Consider the following 12,836-nt stretch of genomic DNA (forward strand, 5'->3'; position numbering starts at 1 on the left):
TGACACATGAAATTTCTTAGAATATTTTTAAAAATTTGGCGGAAGATAAATGTCTATCAGGCATTTTGTGGATTTTATCCATGGAGGAGGAGGAACTGGTGCCGGCTTCAGAGCTGCCATCTGAGGACTAACTTTTACCTTTGGGGGGAGCAGAGGCAGAGGGAGATGGAAAGGGGACTTCTAGTCTGAAACCGTCACACTTTCTCTGCCGAGCTGGTCTTTGCCGCGGACGACCCGCTCACTGTTGGTTCTTTTTTATTTGTCACTGAAACAATTAGGACCATTTGTGAAAAAACAAATAGAAAAGCTGCAAAAAAGAAAAAAAAGAAGACAAATTTTTAAGGCTGCCTGGAGGCTGAAGCCAAACAGACAGACTGAAGCGTAGATACTGCCTGTATGATAACATCAGGAAGGACACAGCATGGAGGTGTGTCAGGTTTGGGATGTGTCTATGTGCTCAACTGAACAGAAAGGGTTTCTAATGTGCCTCACAGAAATCTGTGAATTTTACTTCTATTCTTAGTTGTATTTTTATTCAAAACATGTAAATTAGTGTGTTTAAAGCATTTTTCCTTGTTTCATTGAAATTATTCCTAAAACTTTGATTCTAACTTGTAATAAAACTTTTTTGAATGTTTTTGGGATTCCCACAGCAAAATTAAGACAGAATCTCTGTATTTTAGTAAAGTTAGCGCTGCATAGGTGAGGCTGTGCTGATTAAAATTATATTAAGCTGGAAGCAAGTAGTTTTTCCTTATTAAAAGATATGGAGGTGAATTCAAAAGAAGGCAAAACTTTCACTTGTAAGAGTTTCCGGGAATGAAGGTGGCTCCTCTTGTCATTCCTCTGCTACAGGTGAAGTATAAAGACGGTCTGAAGCAGAGGATTCAGCACAGTTTGTACCATCAGCTTCCTCAGACCACAGAGACTCAGCTGGCCAAGCAGCTGTCCGAGCTGCAGAGCCAGGTAAGAATCGACATTCACAGGAAAAAGCAGCTTTGTGCTGTTATGCAGCACATTACTAACAGAAGATCAGTAAAGCGCTGCATATCAGTGCAGAGGCGCTTTGCTTTGTGCCAGAATCTGTTGGAGATATATTAGTTGTGGAGACGTTCAAAGAGTTACGGTAGTTTAAAGAAGGTGTGTTTTTTTCCTGTAGCCGGCGACAGCTTCGGTGTTAAACGGTTAAATATGTCCTGTCCAGCAGCTGCACAAACACAAAGCGAACCTCTTGAATTTGACAGAGGAGAGAAGGGAGGAGCTTAATGGTAAATGCTGTATACTTGTAAGGCGCTTTTCAACCCTCCTTGAAGGCCCAAAGCGCTTTACAGTCACAGTCCCATTCACACATTCACACACTGATGGCGGCTTTGCTGCCAAACACTGGCACCAACCTGCCACCAGAGGCAAGGTGGGGTTAGGTGTCTTACCCAAGGACACTTCAACAGGGTGGGGTTAAAAAAGGAATAAAAATAAAAGGACTGATAATTGAAAAAACAACAACAGAATAGACAACAAACGTTGCTTGAGGTCGATTGTGACCATTACCATTTGCAGATATTTGCCTAATAGCTGCAAACATCCTGCAAACCCAAATAACCCTCATGTAAATGTAAAACCTGCACAAACACATGTCTTTGCTCATACACTCATACATAATGCCTGTATCTCAACTACCCTACTGGATATGGCTGTCTCTGCAGGTGAAAAACAGGCCAATCTGTATGGGGGTGGCCCACATGAAATAGACCACTGACCGACCTCTCAGTGACCATTTTCACCCCCCCCACCCAAAATCCTGCAGACTGTGCAAGTGGCCTGTTAGTGCCGTCCATGTGATAAACGCACACTCCTCGTGCATTTTTTGCGCACTGCTTCCGTGCAGCTTGACTGTTAGGAATGATCTCCCAGCTGCCATACTGGGAAGTTGACTTTTATTCTTATTTTTTTAAGGATCGTCCAGACTGTTCGATTTAGGAGTCAGCCTGCTCTTAATGTGATCATCCTCGGCAGAATTTTCCTTTTCACTATACGGCTATTTTCTTTTAGTGTTTTGACATAAATGTTATAAGGATCACCTGATGATGGCCTTCACCCACCTATCCTTTATTGACTCATCATCCTTAATAAGTGTTATCATTAAAAAAGGGCTTCTCTCAGTGCTAGTGGTTGCTGAAATGTACACAAGTAAATACCTGATTATCAAAGATCAGAAGAGCAGCAAATTGCACAAACAGATCGCACATGCTGTTAATTTAGGATTTGTGGGTAATTTTCCAAAGACTACCGGTAGATTTTTAGAGAATAAAAGGCCACAAACTGCAGACTTTTCGCTGCTTGCTTTGCTGTCGTGTTTTTACACATAAAAACCTTTAGGAAATTCCTGTGTGGTTTCTGAAAGTAGAGATCAGTAAATGTAGCATTGGTAATAATTCAATGAAGTTCATTGTGTCTACAAGTTTAACCTGTGTTCTTAAATTATTTTTTCTCGGACACGGTTTGTTTTTGTCAAACGTACCTTACATGTTTGATGAAGGCGGAAGGTATTCCGGCGAAACAAGTAAGGTACGTTTGACAAAAACAAACCGTGTCTGAGAAAAAATAATCTAAGAACACATAGCATTGGTGATGCTAAGAAGGTAGTGAGTTTATTTTATTTTATTTACATTTGTAGAATAAGTACAAGGAGGTCGGCAAGAAGGAGGTGAAGACCAGCCTGTACTCCCTGCTGCCTCAAACCATGGAGACACAGCGGGCCAAGGAAGCTTCAGAGCTGCTCAGTGAGGTGACATGAAGAATTATAAAGAATCTGTGACAATAGAATGTAAAACAATTCTGTAGAATGACTTAAAAGCCTCGCAACAAGCAGTTTCAAGCAACCACAAAGAGTAATTTTTGTAAAGCATGCTTATATAGTATGAGCTACGGATTCCCAAGAGTGTTGCGTAATCCTAAATCGCTGAGAAAATGTTTCATGTATTAAGTAATATGTAAATTTTAAAAATATGTGAAAAATCAAAAGAGTTAATTAAAAATAACAAAATGCACTTTAGTAAAAGTAAAAACAGCCGTAGTTGGTATTTTTCCTATAGGAAATGCTTTTATTAGAGTTCAGAATCCGATCATGCTGACTCATATGTTTTATTTAAGGCCTTCTTATATATCCGCTCTGCACAAAGTAAAAACAAATTGATAGTAATGTTTTCTGGGTAACATTTTCACAGATCAAGTACAAGGAAAGTGGAAGGAAGGACTTGTCCAGCTCTCTGTACCACACACTTCCCGACACTTTAGAAACGGCGTTTGCCAGGGAGGTGACCGACATGCTGAGCGAGGTAAAGAAAAGTCCAACACCACCTCGCATTTCTTATCTTATCTCACCTGTGTGGATTCAGCTTTTGGATGCATCTGAATTTTAGTTTGTCGTTTGATAAAAACACCTGTGGCCTTTTTTGTAATACCATCTTATGTTTTACGAGTTTCAGTTTATTTCATAGCAAAGACCGTTTTCCCTTTGTGGAACTATTTCTAGGATGAATACTTAAATATGGATGTCCTATGCTTCTACTAATTGCACATTTTAAGGAATTGCAGCACCTTTTTTGTTTGGTGATCTGAAATAGGTGCAATTTTAAGATAAATATTTGAACTTCTCACCTTTTGACGTGCTGTCTTAAGGCAACACTCACGACATTTAGGTGTATAGTTGTCCTCACATGGATCATCTTTTGCCATTTTGCAGGTTTTTTATTGCAATTTCTGAAATCAGTTTATCATCAAATTATTTTATCATTAAATCATCTGATTAAGAAGAGTAGACGTTTTTTTGTTTTAATGTGTATAGATGAAAACTTCGTGAAAATGCTCATGCCTTATTTGCAGACTTCATTCCCTCATTGTCCAGAGGAATTGCACATTCACGATTTTATTGGAGGTTTGGCACCAAACCCCATTCTTACAGAAGTTATGAACCTAAAGTTTAGCCTTTTTCTGTCTTGGTCATTCCCAAACTGCACAGTGATAAAAGCAGCGGTTTGTTTAATGAGCTGAAGAGGGTTTAGTCAAAACACCTGAATCCTGTTTTTCCTCTAAAATATTTTAGATCAGATCAAACAAACTAGATCTCTGAGGCGCTGGAGAGAGCTGTGACGTTCTTCAGGGCAGCACTGATGCCGTCTCAGAAGAGTTTCAGTCAGAATGGTGTTTCTTTTGTTAGAATTCATCATCCCTTTATTGTTTTACCTCAGTGAAGCCTGTGCCAACAGTATCTAACCTCTGACTATCAAATCAAATCCAACTTTATATATAAAAAAGAGCTTCTCATGTCTAGCGTAACTGGAAGCGCTTTACATTTAAAAACAAGGAACACACACAGTAGAACAATAAAAACCCAACCCACCTTTCACCCTCCCCACTCCCCTCCGTTAACACATACATCCCATAAGCCCACAAACAACGAATGCTAATAAAAGTAACTTCTAAAGGACGCTGAAGGCTTGGCTCTCTCTGCTGTGAGGAAACAGGATTTGGGAATCCATTCATACCAGGAGCAGCTCGGTCAAAGGAAAGTCGCCACAGTGCCCACCCAGACCGGGACAGCAATGGGGTCCACTCCACAGCCGTGAGGATGCAATGTTTAACTCCAGCCGCCCCAGCTAGGGAAACAACCGTGGCAACAACCACCGACCGAGCCAGCAAGTCCTGGTAGAAAAGATCCCCACAAGAAACACTGGGACTAAAATCATAATAAGATGCGAAATAAGATTGAAGTAAAAACATAAAATTGAGAATAAGATTAAGTGCAAAAAAAATTAATACACCAAAAAATATATATTAAAACTAATGGAATAAATAAGCAGATAAGAGCTACAGAAACCAAGGAATCCACGTTCATCCCTCAGCCGTTATAAGTGTTGATTAAAGTAACATTGGTCTCAGCCTGAAAGCTTTAATGGAGCTGCAGACCTTTCACAGCTTCACAGCATTTCTAACCCTCCTCAGGTTTGGAAGATAAATGCCTTACATGTGTTTTTCAGAGCAAATACAAGAACGGGAAGAAGAACCTGGCGCAGAGTTTTTACTCCCAACTTTCACAAACTGCAGAGACTCAGTTTGCTAAGACAGTTTCTGAGCTGCAGAGCGAGGTAAGTTTCTCTGTGACGCCACAAAAAAGCAGCAACACAGCTAGCTCTGCTTTACAAGGCTGGATGTCTAAATGACCCGGAAGGCCGTTTGGCCTAAATGTTGTCTGTGATGCTGCTGCTCTGGCTTTTTTTATGTTTTCACATCCAGTAAATCTGGATGCTTTGTAACAAAACCGGAGAATTCACGACAGAACAGCATTTTACCCAACATGCCCTGTTTTATGAAGTCCACTCAGGTCTCTTAATGGGGCATTTTTCAAGGTTAGTTTGTTTGTGAGAGGAGCGTACCTGACACATTCTCACTTCATCTCAGCTAAAATCTTTCAAAAGCTTTTTCAGTTGATGAAGAAGATAGTGGGAGACCGCAAGTAAACAAATGTACATGTCTCGCTTCTGGTTTAAGCTCAAATCCTAATTCTGTTGGTGTTCTGTCCTCACAAAGACTTCAAGCAAAAATTTGGTTTTCCAACTAATGAAACATCACAGAATTATCCTTCTTTATTAAAAAAGGCGGTATAGAAAAATAAATAAAAGACAAATACCATATTTGTAAGAAACTAAACAATAATAACTGCTAGAGTATGTTGAAGGTTTTCCGAGTAAAAACCTCCGCTAATATCTAAGATTTACCTGGTAATAAAATTCACCACTGCTGTTTTACCAAAACAAGACTTTTCTTAACATTTTCAACTCAAGTTTCAGTTGTTATAAACCACAAATGGTTCCATGCTAAATACAGTTTTATGCCTCTAAAATAATATTAATCTCTTTCGACCCAAGTTAATATTTGGGCCAACCCTCTACACTGTGGTAACATAACCCATAATGTGGACAGTAGGTCTTAAGACAACATTTCTTAACAGTTGATCTCAGATTTTTATCTAGCTTTGAGTCATTTTTTCCTTTTTTGTTCAGGTGAAGTACAAAGAAGCCGGAAGGAAAGGCGCAATGAGCTCCATGTACTCGACTCTACCCGAGACTCTGGAAACCAAGCACGCCAAAGACGCGTCTCAGCTGCAAAGCCAGGTAGGAAACACACTTTGACTCAGAAAGGTCACATCTGCTGCCAAAGCTAAGTGAGTAGGTGAGTGATGTGTGTGATTAGTGGAAGTCAGTAAACGTTTAGTTCCTTATTATCAGAAATTAAGGCACTTCGCAGGAGCAACCGTCCTCCGCTTTGCGTTTGACGGTTCAGGCTTTCAGGGCGTGCATTAATTTGTGATAATGCACACTTCGTCGCCCATTATCCCTTACTGAATTCACACCCAGCAGCCAATCAGAAGCAAGGTTTCACCCGGACCATGGTATAATATTATATGTTTCTGTCTTGTTGTGTTCACAGATTCTTTGTTTAATTACAAAAACTGCGTCTTTTTTCGGTGGAATTGTCTCTGTTGGAGAAATTTACATCTGAGACTACACATGCTTCAGTTACAGTTATAAATGTTCAAATATTATAGCTGCATGGTTAGAAATAGACTTAATGAATAAAGAAAAAGACATTTGAGATATCTGGTTATGTATGTATTTGGAAAGTGGTCAAATAAAAATACATTTATTACACTTTATCCCTGTGTTTATTCAGAATATGGTTTCATTTTGTGAAATTAATCCACTGTTATCTGTTTGCAGCTGAAGTACAAGCAGAGTCTAGCCACAGAAGGTTCCAGTCTTTACCATTCGATGCCGGAAACCTTCGACACTCAGTTTGCCAGAGAGCAGATGGAGATGCTCAGTGAGGTACGGCTGCCTCTGTCAGGTGACCTCTGTGGATCTCACAGGAGAAGCTGCTGTTTCCATGTGTTCACCTCAGAGCTCCAAACTCTGACGATGATATTTGCTGCAAACATCCCACGCTTTGAGGCTCCACGTTCAGCAGGATCTGTGACTAAAGATGTTTCTCCCAGCTCCACTCCGAAAACGAAAAATCCAAGATGCGAATCCCACTTTGGTCTTATTCCTCTTTCACAAGGTCAAATACAAGGAAGACGGCAAAAAGGACCTGAGTGTCAGTCTGTACTCTGTGCTCCCTGAAACCCTGGAAACGCAGCGCGCCAAAGAGCTGACCGAGATGCTGAGTGAGGTGAGTGTGCCCATCGCTCACTGTAAGGCTGATGTCATTCACTGGTCATGACCCTGAAGGGAATTATTCTGAAAAAAAAGAACTGTTTGTGGGGGTTTTTACTCTCTTCTTTATGCAGATGTGAGAAAATATAAATCTGTGTACGAAAGGCTGCTAAAAATGTCCATGAACACAGTCATGTCTGCTTTTCTGCAATGATAAAATAGATTGTTAGTCGCCATGGAGTACTCTGTAGATTGAATTGGATTTATTCTTGTTTATTCTTTACTAAAAATAATTTCTATAGTTTTATGAAAATAAATGTTAAATTGTAAAGAAAGAACTCATTTTCACTTTGATAAATATTTAGTATTCTTTAGCCTAAATTTGTTGTTTTTTTATCCAAATTTTTTTTCAAGGCTAAATACAAAGAAGAGAGTAAGAAGCAGAGTTCAGCGCCTTTGTACCACCTACTACCTGAAACTCTGGAGACGCGGCGTGCCAAAGAGGCTGCGCTGCTGCAGAGCCAGGTGCACCTTCATGTCCTTCTTTGTTTAAAGCACACTGAGGAAAACGTCTGAGCTGACATCGTTTTACTGTTGGAAGCTTCACACGCTGCACGTCTTGTGTTGCAGGTCCTGTACAAAGAAGCTGTGAAGAAGGAGTTGTCATGTCCTGTTTACCACCAGCTTCCCGAGACGCTGGAGACCCAGTTCGCTCAAGAAGTCACCGACTTACAGAGTCAAGTAAGAGCAGCTAGACTGGCTTCCAGCATGCTGAACGACGTCAGATGGTGAATGTTGCCTCAAGTGCCAGAACATCATCTGCAGCCTAATGGATTCGCAATGACGCCCACTGCAGGTCTACTTCAGGTTAAAACACCCACATGACAATGCTGGAAAAACATGGCTGCAGGGGGGGGGGCAGTCTCACCATCAGCTCGTTTCAAACGAGAAGCTTAACTGTTGGAAAACCTGCAGCCGTGTTCTGGCAGAGTGGGAACAGCAGATGGTAAAGGCCACGCCCACGAGAATCACAGCCATGAAAACCGTTTCTAAATTTAAATTCATGTGTTCTGTTCTTGATGACCCAGAAGCTTAAAGCTGAGAGCACAGAGCTCAAATCAGTCCATACATTTAAAACATGCCAGCAATATTCCCCCCTAAGAAAAATCAAGATTAAACCAAAAACTGCATGAAATGTCAGCTAACGCTCATGCAAACTCTTGCTGTTTTCTTTGTCAAATGAATTCATTTTTTGTCTGCAGACAATGTTCTAGCAGAGATTTGTTTTTCATGTTTGCAGGATCATATTTGGGTTCAGTTGAATATCTGTCTGCACATTTGTAGATTTTTTTTAAAAAACATTTTCCCCCTTTTTATAATGTATTGTAGTCCACATTCATAACCGGGCGCAGAAAGAATAAACAAAAGGGTTTGGTTATTCTGCTCTTCTGTGCATTTTTCTAATTTTCAGGGTTTCCATCATTTGAGCATATTCAGGAATATTATTTTAATATTTACGTTTAATAAAGACACGCCTCAAGCAACTTTTGTTGTTTACTTTCTTGGAGTTCATTTTTAAATCTCCAATTTTTTTTATTTACTTGTTAAACAGTAACTGCATTTATGGAGGCATCAGTCATTTACTTTTTTTTGTTGATGTCTCCGATCACAGATAATGTTTGGAATTGGTTTATTTTAAGCAGTCAAAAAAAAAAAACGTAAAGACAACAAACGATCAAAGCAAACAATTATGTATACAGTACATCATGAATGCATGGAAAAATATTAAATTAAAAATGTAATAAAAGATAAAGAAATCCATATCTACATTTACCGGCCACTTTAGTAGGTCCACCTTGCTAGTGCCAGGTAGGACTTTGTCTGTCCACATGCAAATGAAGCCATTATAGTTCGTGTTAATCATAAATGGACATTTTTGCATTTATACAAACTGTATCACTGTAGTCACTGAATCCTTCAAATATTAACTTTGTCACATAGACTTTGATTAATTGCATGAAAGTGATTGGGAGAAAGAGGACCACATCATCTTTCTGGCCTTACATCTCATTTTGTGTAAAGCTGGCGGATTCCCATCTGCAGGCTGTGCATCAACCTCCAGTTTCAAACAGGGTTATGAGTTCAGCTGGGAATGAATTGATCAATTATTGATTAGTGAGTCTTTTCATCTGGTCTCTCCAAAAGAAAGGAAGAAATTTTAAAAATAATCGTATACCACCACCGTCACCTAACTCCTGAGCTGTTATATTATTTTAGACTATAATCCCTTAAGATGATTATGCTAATATTGGTCTTTAGGTCATGTTTATGCATGTTTACCCTCAGAACAAATACAAGGAGGCGGGGATGCAGAGCCTCTCTCACAGCGTCTACTCTCAGCTGCCGGAAACTGAGGAGATCAAGTTTGCCAAAGCTGTAGCCGATCTGCAGAGCGAGGTGAGAAGGGAAGAAAATACAAAAGAGGGATTGAAGATAAAAGTGGTCACATGAGGGGAATAAGAAGGGTTCTATTCTGCATTTTTTCAGTTAAAGTACAAAAAGTGGGGCAGACAGGATGCTGGCAGCTGTCTGTACTCTGAGATGCCTGAAACTCTGGAAACGCAACATGCCAAGCAGGTTTCCCAGATGCAGAGCCAGGTACTGACAAGACAGCCATGTTTGTGTTGAGGTTTCAAATGAAAGCACCTTTTACTCTGCTGTTGTGTGTTTATAGAAAGACACATTACTCAGTCTAATATGTTTCTGGATGCTTTTTGTTACTTAAATAAGTGGGTGTAACTAAAATTACTTACTTAAGTGGATGTGAAGGGCGTTAGAGGTCATTCTAATTTAAATGTGACCGTTTTAGGGGCTATAAGGTGGGCCTGTGTGTCATGATATGACGCAGATTCTGAATGACCCAAGTGCTGGAACCCGGAAGGAGACTCGGACAGGAGGTAAGTCTGAAGTAGATTTTAATTTGGCTGAAGATGAGTGTTGGCGTCTTCCCAGAAGGTGGAGCGTCAGCTGGCTGGAGGCGTCTTGACGAGGAGATCCAGGAGCGAAGCACGAGTGACCAGAGGACTGCGACCAGGTGAGTATCAGAGTGGATAATTCCTGAGGCAGATCGAGAGGGATAATTAAAGACATGAAACTTGGCAATAAACAGGAGCAAGGATAGGTCAGACTAAGCACCATGGGAGGAACAACGAACTGGCGTCGGCTGAAGATCCACAGACTCCTTAAGAAGGCTGCAGCAGTGATGAGGTGAGTGAGAACAGCTGGTCGCGTCAAAGGCAGAGAAGGTGGGGGAGGGGGAGAGTAACTGACAGGCCACCATGACAGTACCCCCCCCTCAACGACCGCCACCTGGCGGTCCAAGACGACGATCCGGATGGGCCCGGTAGAAGTCGTCAATGAGGGTATGGTCCAGAATCAGGGAACGGGAAATCCAAGAACGTTCTTCCGGACCATACCCCTCCCAATCCACCAGAAACTGCACACCCCGCCCACGGCGCCGAACATCCAGGATCTTGCTGACCGTAAAGGCGGGGGCGCCGTCGATGGTACGGGCGGGTGGCGGGGAAGTGGACGGCGGGCAAAGCGGACTCTCAGTGACTGGCTTGACCTGAGAAACGTGGAACGTGGGATGCACCTTAAGGGCTGCCGGGAGACGCAGCCTGACACAAGCGGGATTGACGACCCGGTCAATGGTGTAGGGCCCGATGAATTTGGGGGCCAATTTACGGGATGAGGCTTGGAGAGGAATGTTTTGGGCAGATAACCAAACCTTTTGGCCAGGCTGGTAACTGGGACTCACCCCCCTGTGGCGGTTGGCTATCTGGCAGTTGCTCTCCTTAGTGCGAAGGAGAGCCGCCCTGGTCTGCTGCCAGATGTTCCGACACCGTTGGAGGTGGAGCTGGACCGAGGGCACTGCCAGATCCAATTCCTGAGAAGGAAACAAAGGGGGTGAGTAACCCAAGGATGCCTCAAAAGGAGATATGCCAGTGGCGGTGGAAGAATGGGAATTGTGGGCATATTCCACCCACACCAGGTACTTGGACCAGTCAGCTTGATTCTGGGCTGCCAGACACCTGAGAGCTGCTTCCAGTTCTTGGTTCGCCCGTTCTGCCTGTCCATTAGATTGGGGGTGGTAGCCCGATGTGAGGCTCACGGTGGCTCCCAGGGCGGAACAGAAAGCCCTCCAAACTTGCGACGTAAACTGAGGTCCACGATCAGACACTATGTCGCTGGGAATTCCATGATGACGAAAAACATGATTTATGAGGACGTCGGCCGTTTCAGAGGCTGAAGGCAGCTGAGGCAGGGGAATAAACTGAGCGGCTTTGGAAAAACGATCAATAATAGTCAGGATTACCGTATGGCCTTGGGACGGTGGTAGTCCGGAGACGAAATCCACCGCTATGTGGGACCAGGGACGGCTGGGCGTGGACAGGGGTAGCAGATGTCCAGAGGGAGGCCGGTTGGAGGTTTTCGAGCGGGCACAGGTGGTACAGGCCGCAATATACTCCTTGACATCGCGCTCCATGGTGGGCCAAAAGAAACGACGCTTGAGTAGTCGGGAGGTACGGTAAACCCCTCCATGGCAGGCAATGCGGGATGTGTGTCCCCATGTGAGGACTTCAGATCTTAGGGCGTCTGGAACAAAGAGAGTGCCCGGAGGACAGGAGATGCCATCAGGAATCTCTCCTTGGGCCTGGAGTACCTTGCTCTCGACCTCCCAGGTAAGATTGCCGATAAAACATGAAGCAGGAAGTATAGGAGAGTCAGAGGTAGTCTCGGAGGTGTTGAATTTGCGAGATAGGGCATCAGGTTTGATGTTGCGGCTGCCAGGACGATAGGTGATTGTGAAATGGAATCGATCAAAAAACAAGCACCACCGGGCCTGACGGGAATTGAGTCGTTTGGCACTGCGAAGATAAGCCAGGTTCTTATGATCAGTTAATACTTGGAAAGGCTTTTCTGCTCCCTCCAGCCAGTGACGCCATTCTTCTAATGCCAATTTTATGGCCAAAAGTTCACGGTTCCCCACGTCATAATTTTGTTCGGCGGGACTTAGTTTCCGTGAAAAAAAAGCACAGGGCTTGAGTTTACCGGTGTCCTCGCGTTGTGATAAGACAGCTCCTACACCGGAGTCCGAGGCGTCCACCTCCACGATGAATTGTTTGGTAACATCGGGCTGAATCAGGATGGGAGCAGACACAAAAAGGGACTTGAGTTTTCTGAAGGCGGCATCAGCCTCCGGGTTCCAGGCGTAAACTTTGTTTATGGAGGTGAGTTGGGTGAGTGGGGCAGCTATACTGCTATAATTACGTATGAACCGGCGGTAGAAATTGGCAAACCCAAGGAACTGTTGCAGTTTTTTACGAGTTTGCGGTATCTCCCATTGAGTGACGGCCTCAATTTTAGCTGGATCAGGGCGGATATTGCCAGCCTCAATGATGTAGCCCAGAAAAGGGATGGAGGACACGTGAAACTCGCATTTCTCTGCTTTGACGTAAAGCTGATTTTCGAGCAACCTCTCAAGAACTAGACGGACGTGATGTTCATGTTGGGATTGATCGGTGGAAAAAACAAGAATATCGTCCAAATAAACAAAAACAA

General features: G+C 42.7%; 1 protein-coding gene and 1 long non-coding RNA gene across 9 annotated transcripts in view; both read left to right on the forward strand.

Annotated features, from left to right (window-relative positions):
• LOC101166998 (uncharacterized) overlaps positions 1 to 12,836 on the forward strand; it is a 73,439-nt gene that overhangs the window by 29,531 nt on the left and 31,072 nt on the right. For 7 of the 8 annotated variants that reach the window (XR_013652394.1, XM_011488616.4, XM_020712705.3 and 4 more), the window contains exons 20-30: positions 856 to 966; positions 2,675 to 2,785; positions 3,225 to 3,335; positions 5,037 to 5,144; positions 6,060 to 6,170; positions 6,777 to 6,884; positions 7,117 to 7,227; positions 7,626 to 7,736; positions 7,842 to 7,952; positions 9,558 to 9,668; positions 9,759 to 9,869. Coding sequence is in view for 7 of the 8 variants with exons in the window: in XM_011488616.4 (XP_011486918.2) it covers positions 856 to 966; positions 2,675 to 2,785; positions 3,225 to 3,335; positions 5,037 to 5,144; positions 6,060 to 6,170; positions 6,777 to 6,884; positions 7,117 to 7,227; positions 7,626 to 7,736; positions 7,842 to 7,952; positions 9,558 to 9,668; positions 9,759 to 9,869 (1,215 nt within the window). In the remaining variant the exon portion in view is untranslated. The remainder of the gene's footprint in view (positions 1 to 855; positions 967 to 2,674; positions 2,786 to 3,224; positions 3,336 to 5,036; positions 5,145 to 6,059; positions 6,171 to 6,776; positions 6,885 to 7,116; positions 7,228 to 7,625; positions 7,737 to 7,841; positions 7,953 to 9,557; positions 9,669 to 9,758; positions 9,870 to 12,836) is intronic. The other variant, XM_011488617.3, reaches the window with a different exon arrangement.
• Positions 10,082 to 10,478, forward strand: LOC111946601 (uncharacterized). The gene is made up of 3 exons (XR_013652396.1): positions 10,082 to 10,168; positions 10,224 to 10,305; positions 10,381 to 10,478. It is a non-coding gene; the product is annotated as an uncharacterized LOC111946601 (long non-coding RNA).

Source organism: Oryzias latipes, chromosome 20 (assembly GCF_053564925.1).
Source record: "Oryzias latipes strain Hd-rR chromosome 20, Olatipes_Hd-rR_3.1".
Lineage (NCBI taxonomy): Eukaryota > Metazoa > Chordata > Actinopteri > Beloniformes > Adrianichthyidae > Oryzias > Oryzias latipes.